Genomic DNA, 17,191 nt, shown 5'->3' on the forward strand with positions numbered 1-17,191 from the left:
TTTTACAAAGTAAATGTCTAAATATGCAGTTTCTCTTGCACTGCAGTCACTTTGAAACACACATTTCTCAAGGAGGTCAATGAACCTTTCAGGTTCTTAAAGGACCATTTCTAATTTTATATCAGATCTGTACTTTATCGGTATCGGCCAAAATTTCATATCGTCCCATCCCTACTTCATTATTTCATGTAGGTTCAGATTACCATAAAGGCAAATAACAAATGCAGCAATATAGATATTTATGATCTCTATTTGTATTAAATGCTTTTGACAAATAAAATGGACACATCACATGTATTGTCTTTGGTCAAAGAGTATTTCCAATGTTAAAAAGAAGAGAGCAAAATAAACAAATAACAGGTCTGTTGTCTGTGTAGGACTACATGGCACTCTTATTACAAGATAGGTGTTTACAGAGGAAATACAAAAGAATTAAAACTACAGACCTTATGGGATCCACATTCTAAACTGACCAAAAAATAACTCTTTAACAACTTCAATTATTAATATATGTACATAATAACACAGAATATATACATAAATACAATAAAAATGAAACTTACAGCATATGTTGCACTCTTCCCCTCCACGAGGAAGAAAATAAGAATAGCTCTGATTTAATTAATAAAATTTAAACTGAAATTATCATGCTACCAAGATGACTTTCATAATACAGTTTTTTTTTGTTAATGTACTTTTTTATCCCTCATTACTAGTCTGTACTTAGGTTCAAATTAAGTTTAGTATATTTTTTTTTAACAAGTTCATGCTCCAATGATTCTTTTCAGTTTTTTTTTTACAATGTGCTTTATTTTCTCATGATTAGCTAACGTGAACACTAATTGCAGCAGCGTTCATTTATTCTTAACGGAGTACACGTGTGACAAATTAAAGATACCCACTGTGATTATATATTAATACATCTACATTCCTTGCAATGAACAAAAAAAAAAAAAATTCAACTACAGACCAAAGAAATATGAAATGAAACAGGCAAGGTAATTCAAGAGCACAAACATTTTTTTCTTCTATATATATATATATAAATATATCACATTGTACACTTCATGCGTTCAAGTCTTACTATAAGTGACAAAAACAGCAGTTCTGTTTCATTTTAAATATTTCACTGGAAAGGCAGCAATCAAATATCATACAAGTCCTCTCGAATCTTAACGTTCCTTTAAAAAAATATTCAATAAAAAAAGTAACGCTGTTATAAAAATTATTTGTACACGAAATAAGGGACAGATTGAAGTTAGAGCAGAAAGGATATGAGTAAGCTATATTTGGGTTCCTCAAGATATACACGGGGTATACCTGGCCCACGGTTAGCCCTTGTGCAAGAAGCGCGACAGTTAAAGGTGCAAAATAAATGCCACCCTTCAAAGCTAAAGCTGTCAAGAAAACCTGAGAAAACAGCTTAAACTCGAGGGAAAGGAACGCTGGTTAAAAAACAGAAGAGAAAAAACAGAAATGCAACAAATTGTGAATACTATACACACAGAACCACCGACATCCACAAAGCAAAAAAGTTTCCGATTTGGATATGCTTAACAAAACACACGCAGTCATTCAATCGCCCACGCTCACTGCCTCACCACTGTTGCGGCGAAGGAGAATGTTTTCAAGGAGGGTAAATATTATGCTGAGTTCTCTTTTTTTTTTTTTTCTTAAAATCTGTATGATTCATCTAGAGTGATCACTGCAGATTTCGGCACTAGTCCCTTCTGGTCCCCCCGACAGCACAAAAGCCACTTTGAGTCCACCTCTAGCACTACCATCAGGATCTCCCCCTCGTTAAATGTTAGATGGCCACTGTCTGCAGGAAGTCTGTGGCAGAGTGTCTGCACATACCTGGAAACAGATACAACTGTTAGTTTGCACATTCACTAGCTGATCGACACAGATACTTGAAAATTGTAACAGCTCAGAATACAGGGTGGATCAAATGAAAACGGAACAGGCATTGTCCGAGTGGAAGTGCCGACCCTACGCATATCACGTGCTCACATGCGACTGTCTAGGGCAAGTCCATTATGCAGTAGGGGATTTTCTTCCTTACCTCCCAATCTACCTTTGCACAGGGTTGTTGCCACACACATACATAAATAACTCAATACATCCACTGTTCCCTTTTCATTTGATCCACCCTCATATATGGAATACAAAAATGATTTCTCTTTAAGCTTTCCTGGTGCCGGATGATGAAGAGGTTTTCTCGGGATAACCAGAAAAATTCAATCCCTGAAGATGAGAATGACGTTAGCTCTCGAAAGCCTATCCGGAAATCACCTGGTTGATATCCCGAGAGAACCTCTTCATCAACAATGGTATTTGTTGTGTATCAATCATTAACACATCAAGTCGTTGCGACTACAAATGTTCAGCGTGGCTTTCAGCAGTTATGCGACATACATCCCATCGAAATTCTAGTTCTTGCCACACTTTTCCCAAGAACTCCTCGTCCACCAAAGCAAGGGCGTTTCTTATTCTCTCCTTTAGTGGTTACAAATAATTCTTCAGCATAGGTGGCTCATAGACTTTCACAAAGCCCCAAATGCAGAAGTCTAGGGGTGTAATGTCTGGGAACTTTAAGACACAGCCTGCTTTTTTGCCATACTCTTTAACACTACACCAGCACCACAACAACAACGTTTACAAAAGTCTTGCGCATGAAAACAAAACTTGAAGATTTTCTCATTGTTATACAACAAACCTCATTGTTCATTAAATGAAGCACACACAAGAGATGTACTACATAGAATTTTCAGCAAAACATGCAGGCTCAACCAGGACTCGAACCTGAGTCTCTGACGGGTGTTCCCTGGCTTTGCCCGATTTTTCACTGCTGCTGTTTTGCCTGTGTGGAATCGTCTCTGCTAGTGCTACCATAACAGGATCTGTTATGTAGTACATCTCCAGTGTGTTAATGAATTAACATCTCTATGCTGGGAGGAACCAGGCAACGTCTACAATGTTTCAAAAGGAACAGATTCTGTTGAGGTAGCACTAGCAGAGACGATTCCACACAGGGAAAACAGCAGCAGTGAAAAATCAGGCCGGCTAAGTAGCAATGGCACGGTATGTCAGAGACATGGGTCCGAGTTCTGGTAGAGCCTACATTTTTTGCTGAAAATTCTACTTAAACATCATTGTTGTGTTTTAGATTTTTTTTAAAATAATAAGCCTGATAAGTTGTTTACTCTATTACAATACATGCTGTATTTAGTAATTTCAATATGTAAGCATTCCAATGGAACTATACCGTTGCTTTATAATAATAATAATTTTACAGGATGATCATTTAATCACTTAGTTATTTCTCTCCAAAATGTAAAAATAAGGAAAAATATACATTTGGCATAATTTCCAGGGTATTCAGACTACAAATGTCACACTCACGAAACACCCAGATTCCGGGAAGTATCGCCCAGCATTGGTGTTGATCAAGTTGATTCACTGAATTTTGGTTTAACATTTACATTATGCTAAGATAGGCTGGACATACAGTTTATAGTGGGATCTGAACCACTATGTGCCTCCACTGGGTATCGAACCTGGGACCTCTTGATTACAAGGCAACAGGCAGCATTGGTGACTCAACCAATACTTTCTGATACAAATACATTGATAACAGCCGTAACATTTGCAACTGGACTGACGCAGTGCTGATGTATCAGTGTCCGCAGATATCAGTGGCACCGACATTGTAAAGCATTGCGTTATGCTGATATGTTTCTGAGAATTGTATTGTGCAAAAATGCTGCACAGTGTTTTTGTAGAGTCTAATTATCTCAGATATTATCCAAAATTTGAAATTTTAATTTATTTTCACCAATATTACGACAAAATTATTTTTTTTATTAAATGACACCCACCTATTTTAATATTCTTATGTAATATTTTGAATATTTTAATGCATACTTATATATCAATATTAATCAGTTCTGAGCCCGTTTAATTACTATGTTCAAGCATTGGAAGTAGTATCATGAAGGTCAAAAAGGTATAGGCTCATCCCTAATTTACGGAATCTAAATATCCTGGAAATTTGGAAATTCTGTTTAAAATCTTTGTAACAACATTGTGGGGAGGAATGGATTTTTTCCCACTTGCAATGCAGGTGCCCATCTCCTGGGCAAGTTCAATCCAGTCTTGACCAATACGGATCCTGTAAATATTTCTTTTTTCTTTCATGTGTACCACCTTGTCCACTCTTTGAAGCCTTCTTAATTTAATCAATCCATTATTAAGCAATGAATATTCAGGGTGATCCGTTTGAGATGTCAGAAAAGTTTGTAACATAAGCAGAATGGATGTGTGTTTCGAATGAGTGGAGGTTTACAGGCTTCAGCCGTGTTGCAGTGCTAGTATGCATGTAACTCTCGAAAATTGCATACCTTACGGCACACTGTGGTGGTGCTTGTCCAAGGGTTTATGTAGAATGTTCCATCTGGGAGGGTGCAAGCTCGAATTTAGGGAGGTTTAAGGGTAAATTTAGAACTCCAATGACCTTAGTGAAAATATTTAGGGGGATTGTTAGGGGAATGTGGGTAAATCACTGATCTTTGTCTACCATGCATGCTAGTACTGTCACATGGTTGTGAAATCTGTAAACCTCCACTCACTTGAAACTTACATTCTTTTTGCTTATGTTACAACAGACTGCTCATAGATATGTACATTACATAACAGTACACCAGGTAGATTGTGAAGTTCAGTATTATGTAAACGTTCTTTATAACTTTTTGGTTCAAATATTTTTATAAGGATTTATTTTTAATCTGAAGTTATGTTCCCCTTTTAATGTAAGCATGTTTCATTATTGCATACCCAATTTATATCTCTTAAGTAAAATGAATGACCATATAGTTTTGCAATATTGCGTAGTTTTTCTGCCAATCTCTAGATTTTTTTTTTAAATTTAGCTCCATAGTTTCTAATAGTGTTTTCTCAGTGATCACTTGTTTTGATTACAGACTCTTATTTTGCCAGTACACTGAAAATGTATGCAAATAATTACCTTTGTTTTGACTGAGATTCCTCCTGATGTGCTTGCTTCTGCTTGTTTAGTGGAACCCGTCTGTCAGACTTGGTCGACCCAGAACGAGCCTTGTTTTGTGTGAGAACTGACCTGTGTCCAAGGCTGCTTGACCTTCCCATGATGCTTCTATTTGCTGTCGAATCAATGGAGTCATCGTGGTCCACTCGACTCAAGCGAGTAGGCCTCCTTCCGACTGTTCCGTAGATTGCAGATTTTGGTGCCATTTGCGGTCGTGCTATCACACTGTTGCTCACTTCTTCAGATGCGGCGTTTCCGTCCTTTTCCCTGCTCCCACCGGAACTGCTCCTAGACTTGATTGATCTCCGGGCTGTTTCGTTCTTTGGGTTGAACACCTTTTTCAGGCTGTTGACATTTGCCGGTGCAGCTGTGCTGCTTGTTTGGTTGCTGTGGACTGGAACGGGTATGGCCGAAGCCCGTACGGGTGAGGTAACGGGGCGAGGGATTTTTGATCTAGCGTTATTGTTTGAATTTGTTCTGGTATCCTTTCCGCTTAGCAGTTCCCACTTCATCTGTAGCCGTTTGAATTTCCCACCTTGGGTGGTAGTTTCGTCTCTGGAACAACCCATGCTTGTTGCAGTTTTGGCATTTGGCATCTGTTGCTGTCTTTCTGCTTCCTCTGCATTGCTTTCAACATCTTTAGAAGCTTCTTTGCCCTTTTCGGAGTTCTGAGGCAGCTTCCTATCAGGAAGTGGAGAGTCATCCTTCGTCAAATCGTTATTATCATCACTAGTAGAGTTGTTTGAAGAGCTGCTATGCGTATGCTTTCGGCTTGGAATTTTAGGGTTTTCTAAGCTGTCTGTGTACTCCTCTTCACCTGATGCTATGTCCTCCACTAGTAACTTGTCGAAGGCTTGAAATAGCTTCGAACCCAACTGTATCCCGCTCCATCGCTTCTTCATGGTGCTGGCGATGTCTGTGAGGGAGAAACCACTTGCGTTTGCATCCACGCACGACCGCGGTCGTGGTCGGTCTGAGTTAACATCCGGCAGACCTTCAATGGTCGGGAGGACGAACGGCATAGGGTCCAAGTAATTGCTGTAGTGGGTCGCTTCATCGGAGAATGCCCTTCGGAGACTCTGCTGGTCATCTTTGTCTCCCTTCGGCGAACTTTCCCTTCTCCTGAACGAGCTCTGGTCCTCGTACGACTGGCTGAAGCTGCTGTGAAGAGACTTAACCAGCTTCATCGTCCACTGTTTCAGCCTGGTTGGCGACAGAGGCTGCTGGGAAGGTGATCCCGACCTGATTGACTCTCGTTCCGAGTGCTCCATGTACCGCTGATCCATTCTTTGGAGATTCTGGTGCATCACTTTGTATTCGAACAACAAGTCCAGCCTGAAGGGGAGCAGGGTTAAAGGTTGCAGTGCCATCAGCAACTGGTCGACTAGATTCCGTGCTGCAGAGTTAGCCAGGAACAGAAACCCATCTGGATGGTAATGCTTGTGGAGAATGCTCTCTCGTGTTCGGAGGTAGCTCAACCAGGCATCAAATGAGTGGATGCTGCAAGAACAAACATGCAAAACAATCAATACTTAATCAGCATAAAAAATATATACATGTTTGGATTATTACAGGATAGATTTTCAAACAATCCCTTCCCCCAACATGGTGACAATTCGTAATGTTGAAAGATCTAATTTTTGGCACCACTGTAATATTGGTCTTGGAACAAATGAAAAGTTCTCTTGTATCAAAACGGTAAATAGCTGTAAATCAAAATTACACTCCGTGGCAAAAATGAATCTCCCCCTAGTGATAAAATGTTTTATTTCTTTTGTAATTATTTTGACAATTGTACATACTGTACGCAATTTTAACATTTTCTGATATTTTACTTACTCTAACAATGAAGGTAATAATGAAGAAAGTAACAAAGAAAGCTGTTAGTTGATTAAATTGTTAAGCTTTATGGCCTTCTGCTATTGTTTAGTTACCTTTGTTTGGTCTGATGTATAGTTCAATTGTTACGTTTCTTCAGGGATTGGTTTCATAACCTTGCTGAAAGGTTTATTGATCATAAGTCTTCCTTCTTGCTCACACAAAGTACAGTAAATCGAAATAGGTAGAAAGCAGGGTGTTACAGATCTTAGTCCAAGAAAGCACGGAAGGATACTTCAAATGTTAGAGGGTACTGTGTCCAAGAAAGAAATTGCACGAAGACTTTATATTCATCCAAAAACTGTCACAAATGTTGTTCAGCGGACTACAGAGACTGGTAGTACAGACCGTAGGAAAGGCAGTGGAAGGAAACGACTTACAACACCCAGGGATGATAGAAAATTGAATCGCCTAGCAAAAGCTGACAAGCTTTCTCATAGACTGTCTACCTGCCGATTAGCTGACATTTGGAGCAGTGAAATCGGGGAAAAAGGTATCGGAACGAACATTGACAAGAAGGTGTGCTGAGTGTGAGCAAGAAGGAAGACTTATGATCAACAAACCTTTCAGCGAGGTTATGAAACCAATCCCTAAAAAATAGCAGAAGGCAATAAAGGCCTTCATTATTACCTTCATTGTTATAACTAAACTAACTCTCTAGCCTTCTTAAACCTGAAGGTTCATGGCTGCAGCAACACAGGCCTTCCATCTGTCCCTATCCTGAGCAAGATCTATATACTCTTTTCCATCCCAACTGATTTCCTTTAGGTCCGTCTCAACGTTGTCCCTCCATCTTCGTCTTGGCCTTTCTACAGGTCTCTTACCATCAGGTTTCCCAACAAGAATCCTGTAAACTCCTCTTTCCTCTCCCATTCGTGCCACATGGCCTACCCACTTAAGTCTTCTTGATTTATAGTAAGTAAAATATCAGGAAATGTTAAAATTACGTACAGTATGTACAATGGACATTTCCACTCAATTTTTTTTACAACAATTTTAAAAACTATACCCTGGGAAAATGACCCCTGCAAGTTTTCGCGTTTCTCTGCGTCCAGTTTAAGGCAGAAACGAGACTTCCAAAGTTGCGAGGCTAGCGTTGCGCTGAAAACACGCCGCCGCCATGTTACTACGTCACTCCTTAGGGAGAGCTCCCTAATCTTAATCTTATTCTCTTTGGCTCCTTTGTCGTCTGCTTCGAGCGTCCAGTTCCGGATGGGTAGCCCACGGTGAGCGAACACGTGCAGCAGTTTTAAAAATCTGTACCGATTTAAATAATGGAAGAAGGAGCGATAGGACAAAGGAAAGCTATGCTTTGTAATGATCATTCTTCTATGAAATATCCGTGCTGCTCACGTGCAAGATAAATGAAAGGGTTCAGCTGCGTGTGTGTTCTCAGGCCATGTGAAAAATATTTCTTATAAAATTGGTTGCTGACCAGACACTCAAAACTATTTTTAAACTTATATTTATCGATATTTGCCGTAACCTATATAGTGCAAAATAGGAATTTTCACATTCTTCACTTTATTTATAAAGATTAGTTAACTTTCTTTTCCATAAAGCAATTTCAGTTTGTGTTCCATTTCCGTTGCTCAAATTATGATGAAATATTTTTGTGCAGATAAGAGAAAATACACTGAGAAGATTACATTAGTTGCACAGTACATATCTATACTTAGTTTATGTATATAATTATTACAAGGAAATAATATGTATAACCATGGGCTTATTTAAGTAGGATTCAACGGGTCCAACCCCCCTCTTTTTTTGGTTCACTAAAATTACCAGTTTCCTTGTTCTATCCGCTTGTTCATAAAAAATTCCTTCTGACTTATTTCATTCTCTTAAATTAGAGACGTATAGGACGGGATACGGATGGGAAGAAAATTTCGTAATTCCACACACCAGATGGGACTGCAGACCAATATCTGCAATTTCCTGATAATTTCGGAATTTCTGCGATAAGAAACTGCATTGAGACTGTCAAATCAGTTATTTTTTCCCCCTCGAATCATATTAAAGAAATTTGGTTCTTAAAAACGTAGTGACACAAGATGAACAGAAAAGTATCAATACTTCGTGACTACAAACACACAACTTTGTCGGGTCCAACATCCCCTCCCCCCATGCTCCCCAACAAGCTTCCGGCCAGCAGTGTCCTGAATTTTCACCTACGACCATGTGTATAACAATATCCCATACTGAAATGGTACGATATAATTATTTTGAATTTTGTACTGCGAAAAAAGCCGCCTCATCTCGTTACCCCGAACGCATTAATTGGTTGGTTCACAACTTCACCACTAAGGATCCTATCGAGACGAGACATGGCAGCCTTGGTCTCGTTCTCGTTGAGAGTTGTAAATGTCTGTCTGGTGTTTATTTGTAAATGTCTCATTGACAGTTACGTCTCAATTTATAAACATCCATCTCGGTTTGGGAGGGCAATTCTCGTTCTCCTCTCAAGTCTAGAAAAATATAGAATTAACAACGTATGCAAAGGCTTATCATTATAAATACAACAAAAAAACTTTCTTAATATTTTTTATTATTATTATTATTATTATTTTGACTCCTCGTTTCGACGGTACAGCTCTCGAAAACTAAATATTATCCTGCTTATATGTGCAAACCAAACTGCAGATTCAGAATTACCAGGAATGAACTGACGTTGTAATTATTATACACAAAATACATGATTTATCTGAGGAAGTCGCATGTTCCAGGTTTGACTCTCGACCTGGGCATGACTGTTCCCTTGCGAGTGACATTTCATTGAACTGGAAATTGTTACATGGGAGGATGTTTGATCCAGACTTTGGGGACAGCTAGGGGGATGCTTCTATTGTTAATGTTAGTGTTGCTCACGAGACAAGGCATGTTCCGTCTCGTCTCATAAAAGGAGATGGGACAAGTGAGTGTTTTCGAAATGAAATGGGACAGAAGAAAAAGTTCGCCTCTTATCATGGCAGGTTGGGTGATACTTTGATACTTAGATTGTGCAGTTGGTGGTAGTGTGTGTGTGTGGGGGGGGGGGGGGGGGTACTCCTGCACCCCGACTTCGAATACTGCTTGTAGTTATTCATCTTCATTGAAGCGATTAGCCAAAAGTGGGAAGAAATGTGATGTTAGAGATGATACATAATGAATTAACCATGCGTTCTCATCGTTGCGGTTAAACAAAGTGAACGAAAAAGCGACGAAAAAGTAGGCTAAATACAAAAATTTGCAATATATATATTAACTGAAGAAAACTGTCATTTACTGCAGGAAATTTAAAAACTCACCGTACTTTTTTATACCGTATCACCTCTTATATTGCAGAAATTTGCATGTAAACCAGTGTGTTCTAAAAGTATTATCTTAAAATTTGTGAAGAAAATATTATGACGAAAATAATTGTAATTCCAGAAAAGGCATTCCTATAACATTAAGTTCTTGCCAGTCAGAACTAACCTATGTATTCGCAATGAACAAGGCTGTTCACGTGTTCAGCCATTGACTGTTACAAGGTTTGCTTTGTCACCCTAATGGGAAAACCCTCTACCGAGTGGCTGAATTATAGTAAATACTAATACAGTATACTGATAGGGCATAATTCATCTCCAAGAAATGGAGCACAGATTTTTGCACTGGAAGTTGTAAGATACTTGATTTACACAGTAACAAGTGAATTTTCTGTCGCTTCCGAGGCTCATGCTAAGTTGAGGGGACGAGCAGAAGCCCCGCCTGCACGCATTTCTAAGTGATGACGTCAGAGGACCTCCTGTCTGTGGAGAGGACGTTTTCAAATCCGTGACGTAGGAGGTGAATTTCAGCGGTGTTTGAAGGCGTATTTCTCGAGAACCGAAACAAATATCGCCGAGATATTTTGCACCTCTCATGTTTGTGTCATTATCTGTAAAATGAATGGATTTGAAACGTTTTTCATGTCAAAGTGGAAATGTCCATTGTCAAAATAATTACAAAAAAAAATAAAACACACTGCTTGAAAGAAAATATTAGATTTTATCACTAGGGGAGAGTGTGAAGCTCTTCTGCATTTATTGCATCCAAGCTGTCTGTATATTTCGAGATTGAGATAGTAGAATACTTTTGATGTTAAGGCACGGCTGGACCTTAGCCCCACGCCAGTGCAGCTATTTTCAAATTTTCCTCTCTTTTCAGACAACCGCTATGATATTCCAAAACCTGAAAAATTATATATAGTTAGAATTCCTTTCTAGAACATTCACAATAAACTACTGGTAATATCTAGCCAGTAGTCACACAAATAAATGTCATTACTTCTATGACTTTTTTTAAGCACTTGGTGTGAAATATACGAATATTACACGTCTCGTTGCTTCGGAAAAAACACAAACGCAACCTGGGATAAAGAAATAAGAAATTACTTACAATTTTTCGATTTCAGGCTTTAGCCATCTTCTTTCAGTAGTGGTGGTGATAATTTTTTCACCTCATTCTTTATTGATATTTTTTCTTTCCAGAATCAATACAGGCTGACATAAATTTTTAAAAAGTTTTACATTAACAAATTTGAATAGTTTTTTACAATATTGTCTGATTTTAACTTATTATTGAATAATTTGAAATAAAATAGATTTTTAAAAAAATTGCTACTATGTTCGGATATGGTTTGCTATTGTGAACAATAGATGGCTCTGGACTTTGAGTATTTTTCTAACATTTTTCTTTATTGTTTCTGAATGTTTTACTGTGGTGGAAATGAGGTAATATCTTGATCTTTTTTACAGAATTTAGAATTTTATTTGAAATTGAGAAGATAAACCACATGTAGGAAGATAACAAAGTTTAATTTCTAATTGCCATAAAGAAAAATGTATGTAATTTTCTTTTATAGAAGTAATAAGAAAGCTAAATTTTTCTTGCCAAATGGCTCCCATATCAATATCATTTGCATGATATTGATATACTTCTTAGTGTATTCAGTCAAGTTTCAGTAAAATAAATATTAGTTATCATTCCGATTTTCAGCCACAATGCTTGGGTAAAATGTATTCCTTCAGGAAAAAGAAATAATAGAATAGAGAAACGACAAAGCTGCAGTTAAATAATTGCTTTGCAGATGGTCAGATAATTGTATCACAAAATGTGGGTGACGTAGTATCCGAGAGGCTGACTTTCGATCTTGCCAGGTTCAAGTGCTGACCAAGGCATTGATTTTCTTTGTAAATGTCCTTTCATCAATTTTATCTGACACTCACTCACCCCCATCATCGCAAGTAACCAAGGGTGACAGAAAAAGAGTGATAAATAACAATTACATACAAATTCCATCTTCCTACCATTTGTTCCCGAGATAATGGCTAGTTGCTCAAAATTTTACTGGTCAAAAACTAAACTGGATTTTGTGGCCCAAACACACTATAAACACATTGGCACATATCGTCGTCTGAGAATGCAACTCCAAAAAATATGGTGTTTGTTTTTTTGTGATGTATCTACTCAGTGGTAAAATGAAGTTGGGGGAGATACATCAATCTGATTCCAAATAGATCTCTTCAAAGTGAGTAGATAAGTTGAAAACCCCAACAGCGCATTTTTGGAGTTACGTTCCTCTGGTTTTCACATGATAATATGTTCGAAATAATCTTTAAATGATAAATTATATATTTAAGTCAAAAATTAAGTTACACCCATCTGCACAAAAACGTATGAACATATAACTGCTTTTGACATAGTCACCAAGGTATTGCAAGCACTTTTCGAATCGTGTGACCAGTTTTTCAATTCCTAAAAATTTTGTCCAGTTTCAATTTTGATTTTTGTGCTCATCGATTAAGGCTCGGCTGGACCTTTGGCATGCGAATTTCGCGATTATGTAAGTCTATTAAACTATTGATAATATCTAGACAACAGTGACAGAAAACTACACAAAAATGCACGTCAATGCTCTAGAAGAAATTCTAAGAATATGTAATTTTTCATATTTTGAAATATCCAAGAGGTTTTTCGAATGGAGAGGAAAATTTGAAAAAAGTCGTCCATTTGCATACCAAAGGTCCAGCCGAGCCTTAACAAACACTGCACCCAGCGAGAGCACTGTTTACTATAACCCAACTGTTTGTGAATCAGCATAGGCACACTATCGTAGGATATATTCAGTTCACTTGCAATCTCTTTAATTTTCACGTGGTGGTTGGCAAGAATGATTACATTCACATGCTCTGCATTGTCGATAGTGGTCACAGTTGCAGGCTGCCCGACACATGGTTCGTCGTTCACGTTCGTTCTTCCCTCTTCAAACATCTGGCACCATTTCCCGATCATGGGGGCATGACATCGCATTCTTCCCATACACCTCGACAATTTGGCAATGGATTTCACTCCGATTATGCCATTGCGACTACAAAAATCTGACGACAGAGCATACCTCAATGTTGGATGCCACCTCAATACGACGCACCATACTCTCACGGTGGCTACTCACATACTAAATCAGCTGCAGCATGGCTGCTTTGGCTGCTTCAGGTGTGTGAAGAAAACATTCTGGACAATGTTGCTACCAAGTGTGATTATTTTATCTCTTTTTAGTACAGGAATACGGGTGGGGTGTAACTTATTGTTTTGATTTGCCATTTGCCCTTGTATGTGATATACCGTGCGTTCATTTCGATCTTCGGCCGAGAGATCGGGAGAAGCGTGGCGGGCGGCGCTGACGGAGATGCCGACATTTGCGGCCTGTAATGCCCGCTTATTTTTATGGATATATGCAGACATTTATATAAATATTGCAAAACGAGCACTAACCTTTGTTATAAGAGTACGGTTTTAATTTTTGTACTTTAGTGGCTGTATGTGCTGATGATTTTGACACGCCCATCTCCTGTGAAACACGGCGTAGAGGTTTGTTTGGAGAACGTTCTAACGCTGCACAAATTTCATCGAGTTTTGCTTCAGTTAGAATCACTCGTTTTTGCTTAGGTGTTTTAAAATTTAACGATCCAGTTTATCGTAATTTAAGGACAAGATGTCTAACCGTATCTCTATGTGGAGGTGAAACGCTTGGGAATTTATGTACAAATTGCCTACACACTTCCCGACACGAGTCTGTTTTCACGTAAGTGTCATACATAAAAATTCTTTGTTCTAAAGTGAAACTTGAGCTGGCATTCCAATCGTCTCACTGACACAACATACACACACACTGCAATAAGACAAGTAACCAAGAATAACACTCTTGCGCACAGTACGAAATTAACACGCTCTTGGTATACATCTGCTCGCCACTATATTCACAGCTCTGTCTTAATCTAGTCGTGAAGGAACAAAAACTTGAGCTCGGAGATTTCGGATTGCAAGGAAGCTCACGAAAACCATTGACTTTTGACAGTTTCGTCTGCAGCGTAATCTTGATACAGTGTTGCACATTCGAAACCTCCAAACGATCCCCATCGATACAAAACTTTTTCAAGGATATAAACTTAAGCAGGACGTTACTGGTCAAAACTATGATTAAAATGTTTTATTATCTGTGGCTCTTAACATTGTTTCTAAAGCGTATTTATTTGTGTGATGAATTACAGAAGAACTTTTGCATGTTATAACACAGGTTAGTGCTCGTTTTGCAATATTTATATAAATGTCTGCATTAGTCCATAAAAATAAGTGGGCATTACAGGCCGCAAATGTCGGCATCTCCGTGAGCGCCGCCCGCCACGCTTCTCCCGATCTCTCGGCTGCAGATCGAAATGAACGCATGGTAATTACCAATTAATAAATGGTTCAAGAAATAGAAGCTTGGGAGCATGAATTGTACCAGAAGTGTTTGTTATTTAAGTGGTTTGTTATGAGTTTATTATGAAAAAGCTTGTAAACTGTATTTCATGAATTTATACTTACTTCAAGAGGCCAAAGATGAAGGCGTTGAACTTCATTGGTGCTTCAGTCAGAACTTCCTCGTCATTCACCCTCAACACCAAGTCATTCAAAGCCTTTGTGACAGGTCCTGCAAAGAGAAAAGTACAAGGAATGGAACGTTATTCTATTAAACTTGCTCCTTACTTCTGGCACACAGATCATTTGGCATAAGCAATATATAAAAGAATGACTAGTGGAAAATTGTGACTTGACCAGTATTTGAAGAAATGATGTGGCACTGAGGCACAATTTTCCTCTCACTTTTCAATTAGTTGTCATAACAGTTGGATTTGTTACCAGAGCACCTTAAGCCTTACGTATTTTGAAAAGTAATCTCAAAATCTTCCCCCCCTCCCCCCCCCCCTGCACTTACAAAACGTCAGCACTCGCTGGATTGCATGCTCGAACTGAACTGAACAGTCATAGCGTCAGTAGCCATGTGGACTCCGCAGCAGAAGGCATGGTGTGTTCTTTTCTTTGGGTTTTTGTAAAGTCACAAGTGTACCAGACATGAGTCCGTGACTTTCCTGATCTACGACATCGCATTTCTGCTGTAATCCGAAATGTGACTCCAGTAATGCTGAACACATGGGCGGAGCTTGAATACAGGTTGGACATCTGTAGAGCAACTAACGGTGCTCATATTGAGGTGTACTAGGTGTTTGAGTTACTCTATAGGTGGAAGAAAACTCTACGGAAATATCTTAATAAACTTAAAAACTTATAAATTTTTCTTTTATTGTACTTTTAAGCCGGACACACTGTATTTGGTAGTAGCTAATGTGTGTTCCGCACCATGGCCAGGCGGACTAGGACATCACATCAGGCTTTGGGCTCCAGCTAACAACAAGCGTAACAACTTTTCTCCAGAGATTTCAGCCTGTGCATGGGACTGGTGGCCCCCACCATCGTGAGGAAATTAGGAAACTACGAATGAGTAGCGTAACCCGGTCATTGAAACGTAGAACAACAATGGGGGGGTTCGTCGTGCTGACGTAAATGGTTGAATGATCTCCCACCTCGACAAGTAGGAGTGAGGCTGGCATTAGGTAGGTAGACCCTGGACCTCACTGGCTGTTGGCCCACGAGTTATTATTATTATTATTGGTGGCTAATGTGTAATTATTTTCCTCAATATATGGACACATCACAAACGCATATGTTTGTCAAGGATGGACCAAAGAATGACTTTAAAACTAAATTTTAATTTACCACTAAGAGCAAGAAGATAACCTTTTTGGTGCGTAGACAGTTCGATGTTATCACCTCTTGAGTTGTTAATGCCAAGACCAAAGAGTTCCAGGAAATGAACTCAAGTCTCCTACATTGCTGTACCAACTGGACAACTTTGGTTCCAATAAAACTACAGTGGAACCTCAATATTACGTTTTTCAGGGGACCGAGGTGAAAGAACGTAAAATGCAGTTAAGTGTAAAATCGGGGGAAATTTTATAGCTTTTTTGATCTGTTGGGACTGTGACGATTTAATGTATAATGCGGAAAAATGTAGAACCAGGGAACGTAAAAACGGGGTTCCACTGTATTGAAGATACAAGATATGCTTGTGCATTGCACCATTCCATTAAGTTGGGGGAGAAGTGGGAGGGTTAAAGGTAGGGCTCCACTGATTCCAGAGCTTTGGCACAGCGAAGGAAATATGATCAGCACCATGCTCCACTTGCCCACCTTTACCTGTCCATTCCCCTCAAGTATGTGGTGACGAGAGGTCGAGTGGACCCAAGAAACACTTATACACAGACATCCACAGAAAAAATTTTACTTGGGATCACTCACCCTGGAATCAAACCTACACTTCTGCACTGCAGTCAGATTCCATACTGAATCTCTAATGTGCACCAAAAATTGAAATAAACACATTATAATGAGTTTATAAATCAAGTTGTGTTACAGACAAAGTGGAAGTTGCACTTTTTTTCCTTTTTTCTTTACATTTATACTGCATCTTTAAATTTGTAATAATTTTTACATAGCTAATATTATATTTAGCAAATTTAAGTGAAACTAAGTTACAGCAAAATTGATTTCAGAGATTTTTAAAGGAAAAACTGCTACAAATGTACTCAACAATTTATTTAAATGTAATATGGATACATAAATATTGTAGTTCTATATTGAGCAATGCATTGCTTAGAGCAGTGCTTCTCAACCTTCATGAGATGGCAGGCCAGTCGAAGGCTCGATTCCAACAATTTTACTTGTAATTGCCTTTCTATTTTTTTAACTTTATAAATTAATGAATATGTATAGTTGAAATTATTGCATGATTATGTCCAGACTTGTTGACAAATAAAATTTGGTTTAAATTAGTTGTCAAGTACGGGATATAACAAACATCTTGTGGCC

The 17,191-nt window shown here is 38.6% G+C and overlaps 1 protein-coding gene across 8 annotated transcripts in view; it reads right to left on the reverse strand.

Annotated features, from left to right (window-relative positions):
• Positions 1-237: 237 nt before the first annotated feature.
• Positions 238-17,191, reverse strand: part of LOC145999709 (uncharacterized) — a 653,269-nt gene continuing 636,315 nt past the window's right edge. For all 8 annotated transcript variants that reach the window (XM_083136985.1, XM_083136986.1, XM_083136987.1 and 5 more), the window contains 3 exons: positions 14,810-14,915; positions 5,027-6,565; positions 238-1,857 (listed from right to left, as the gene is read on the reverse strand). In XM_083136985.1, the coding sequence (XP_082993111.1) occupies positions 1,674-1,857; positions 5,027-6,565; positions 14,810-14,915 (1,829 nt within the window). In that variant the 3' untranslated portion in view covers positions 238-1,673. The remainder of the gene's footprint in view (positions 1,858-5,026; positions 6,566-14,809; positions 14,916-17,191) is intronic.

Source organism: Lepisma saccharinum, chromosome 15 (genome assembly GCF_977018435.1).
Source record: "Lepisma saccharinum chromosome 15, izLepSacc3.1, whole genome shotgun sequence".
Lineage (NCBI taxonomy): Eukaryota > Metazoa > Arthropoda > Insecta > Zygentoma > Lepismatidae > Lepisma > Lepisma saccharinum.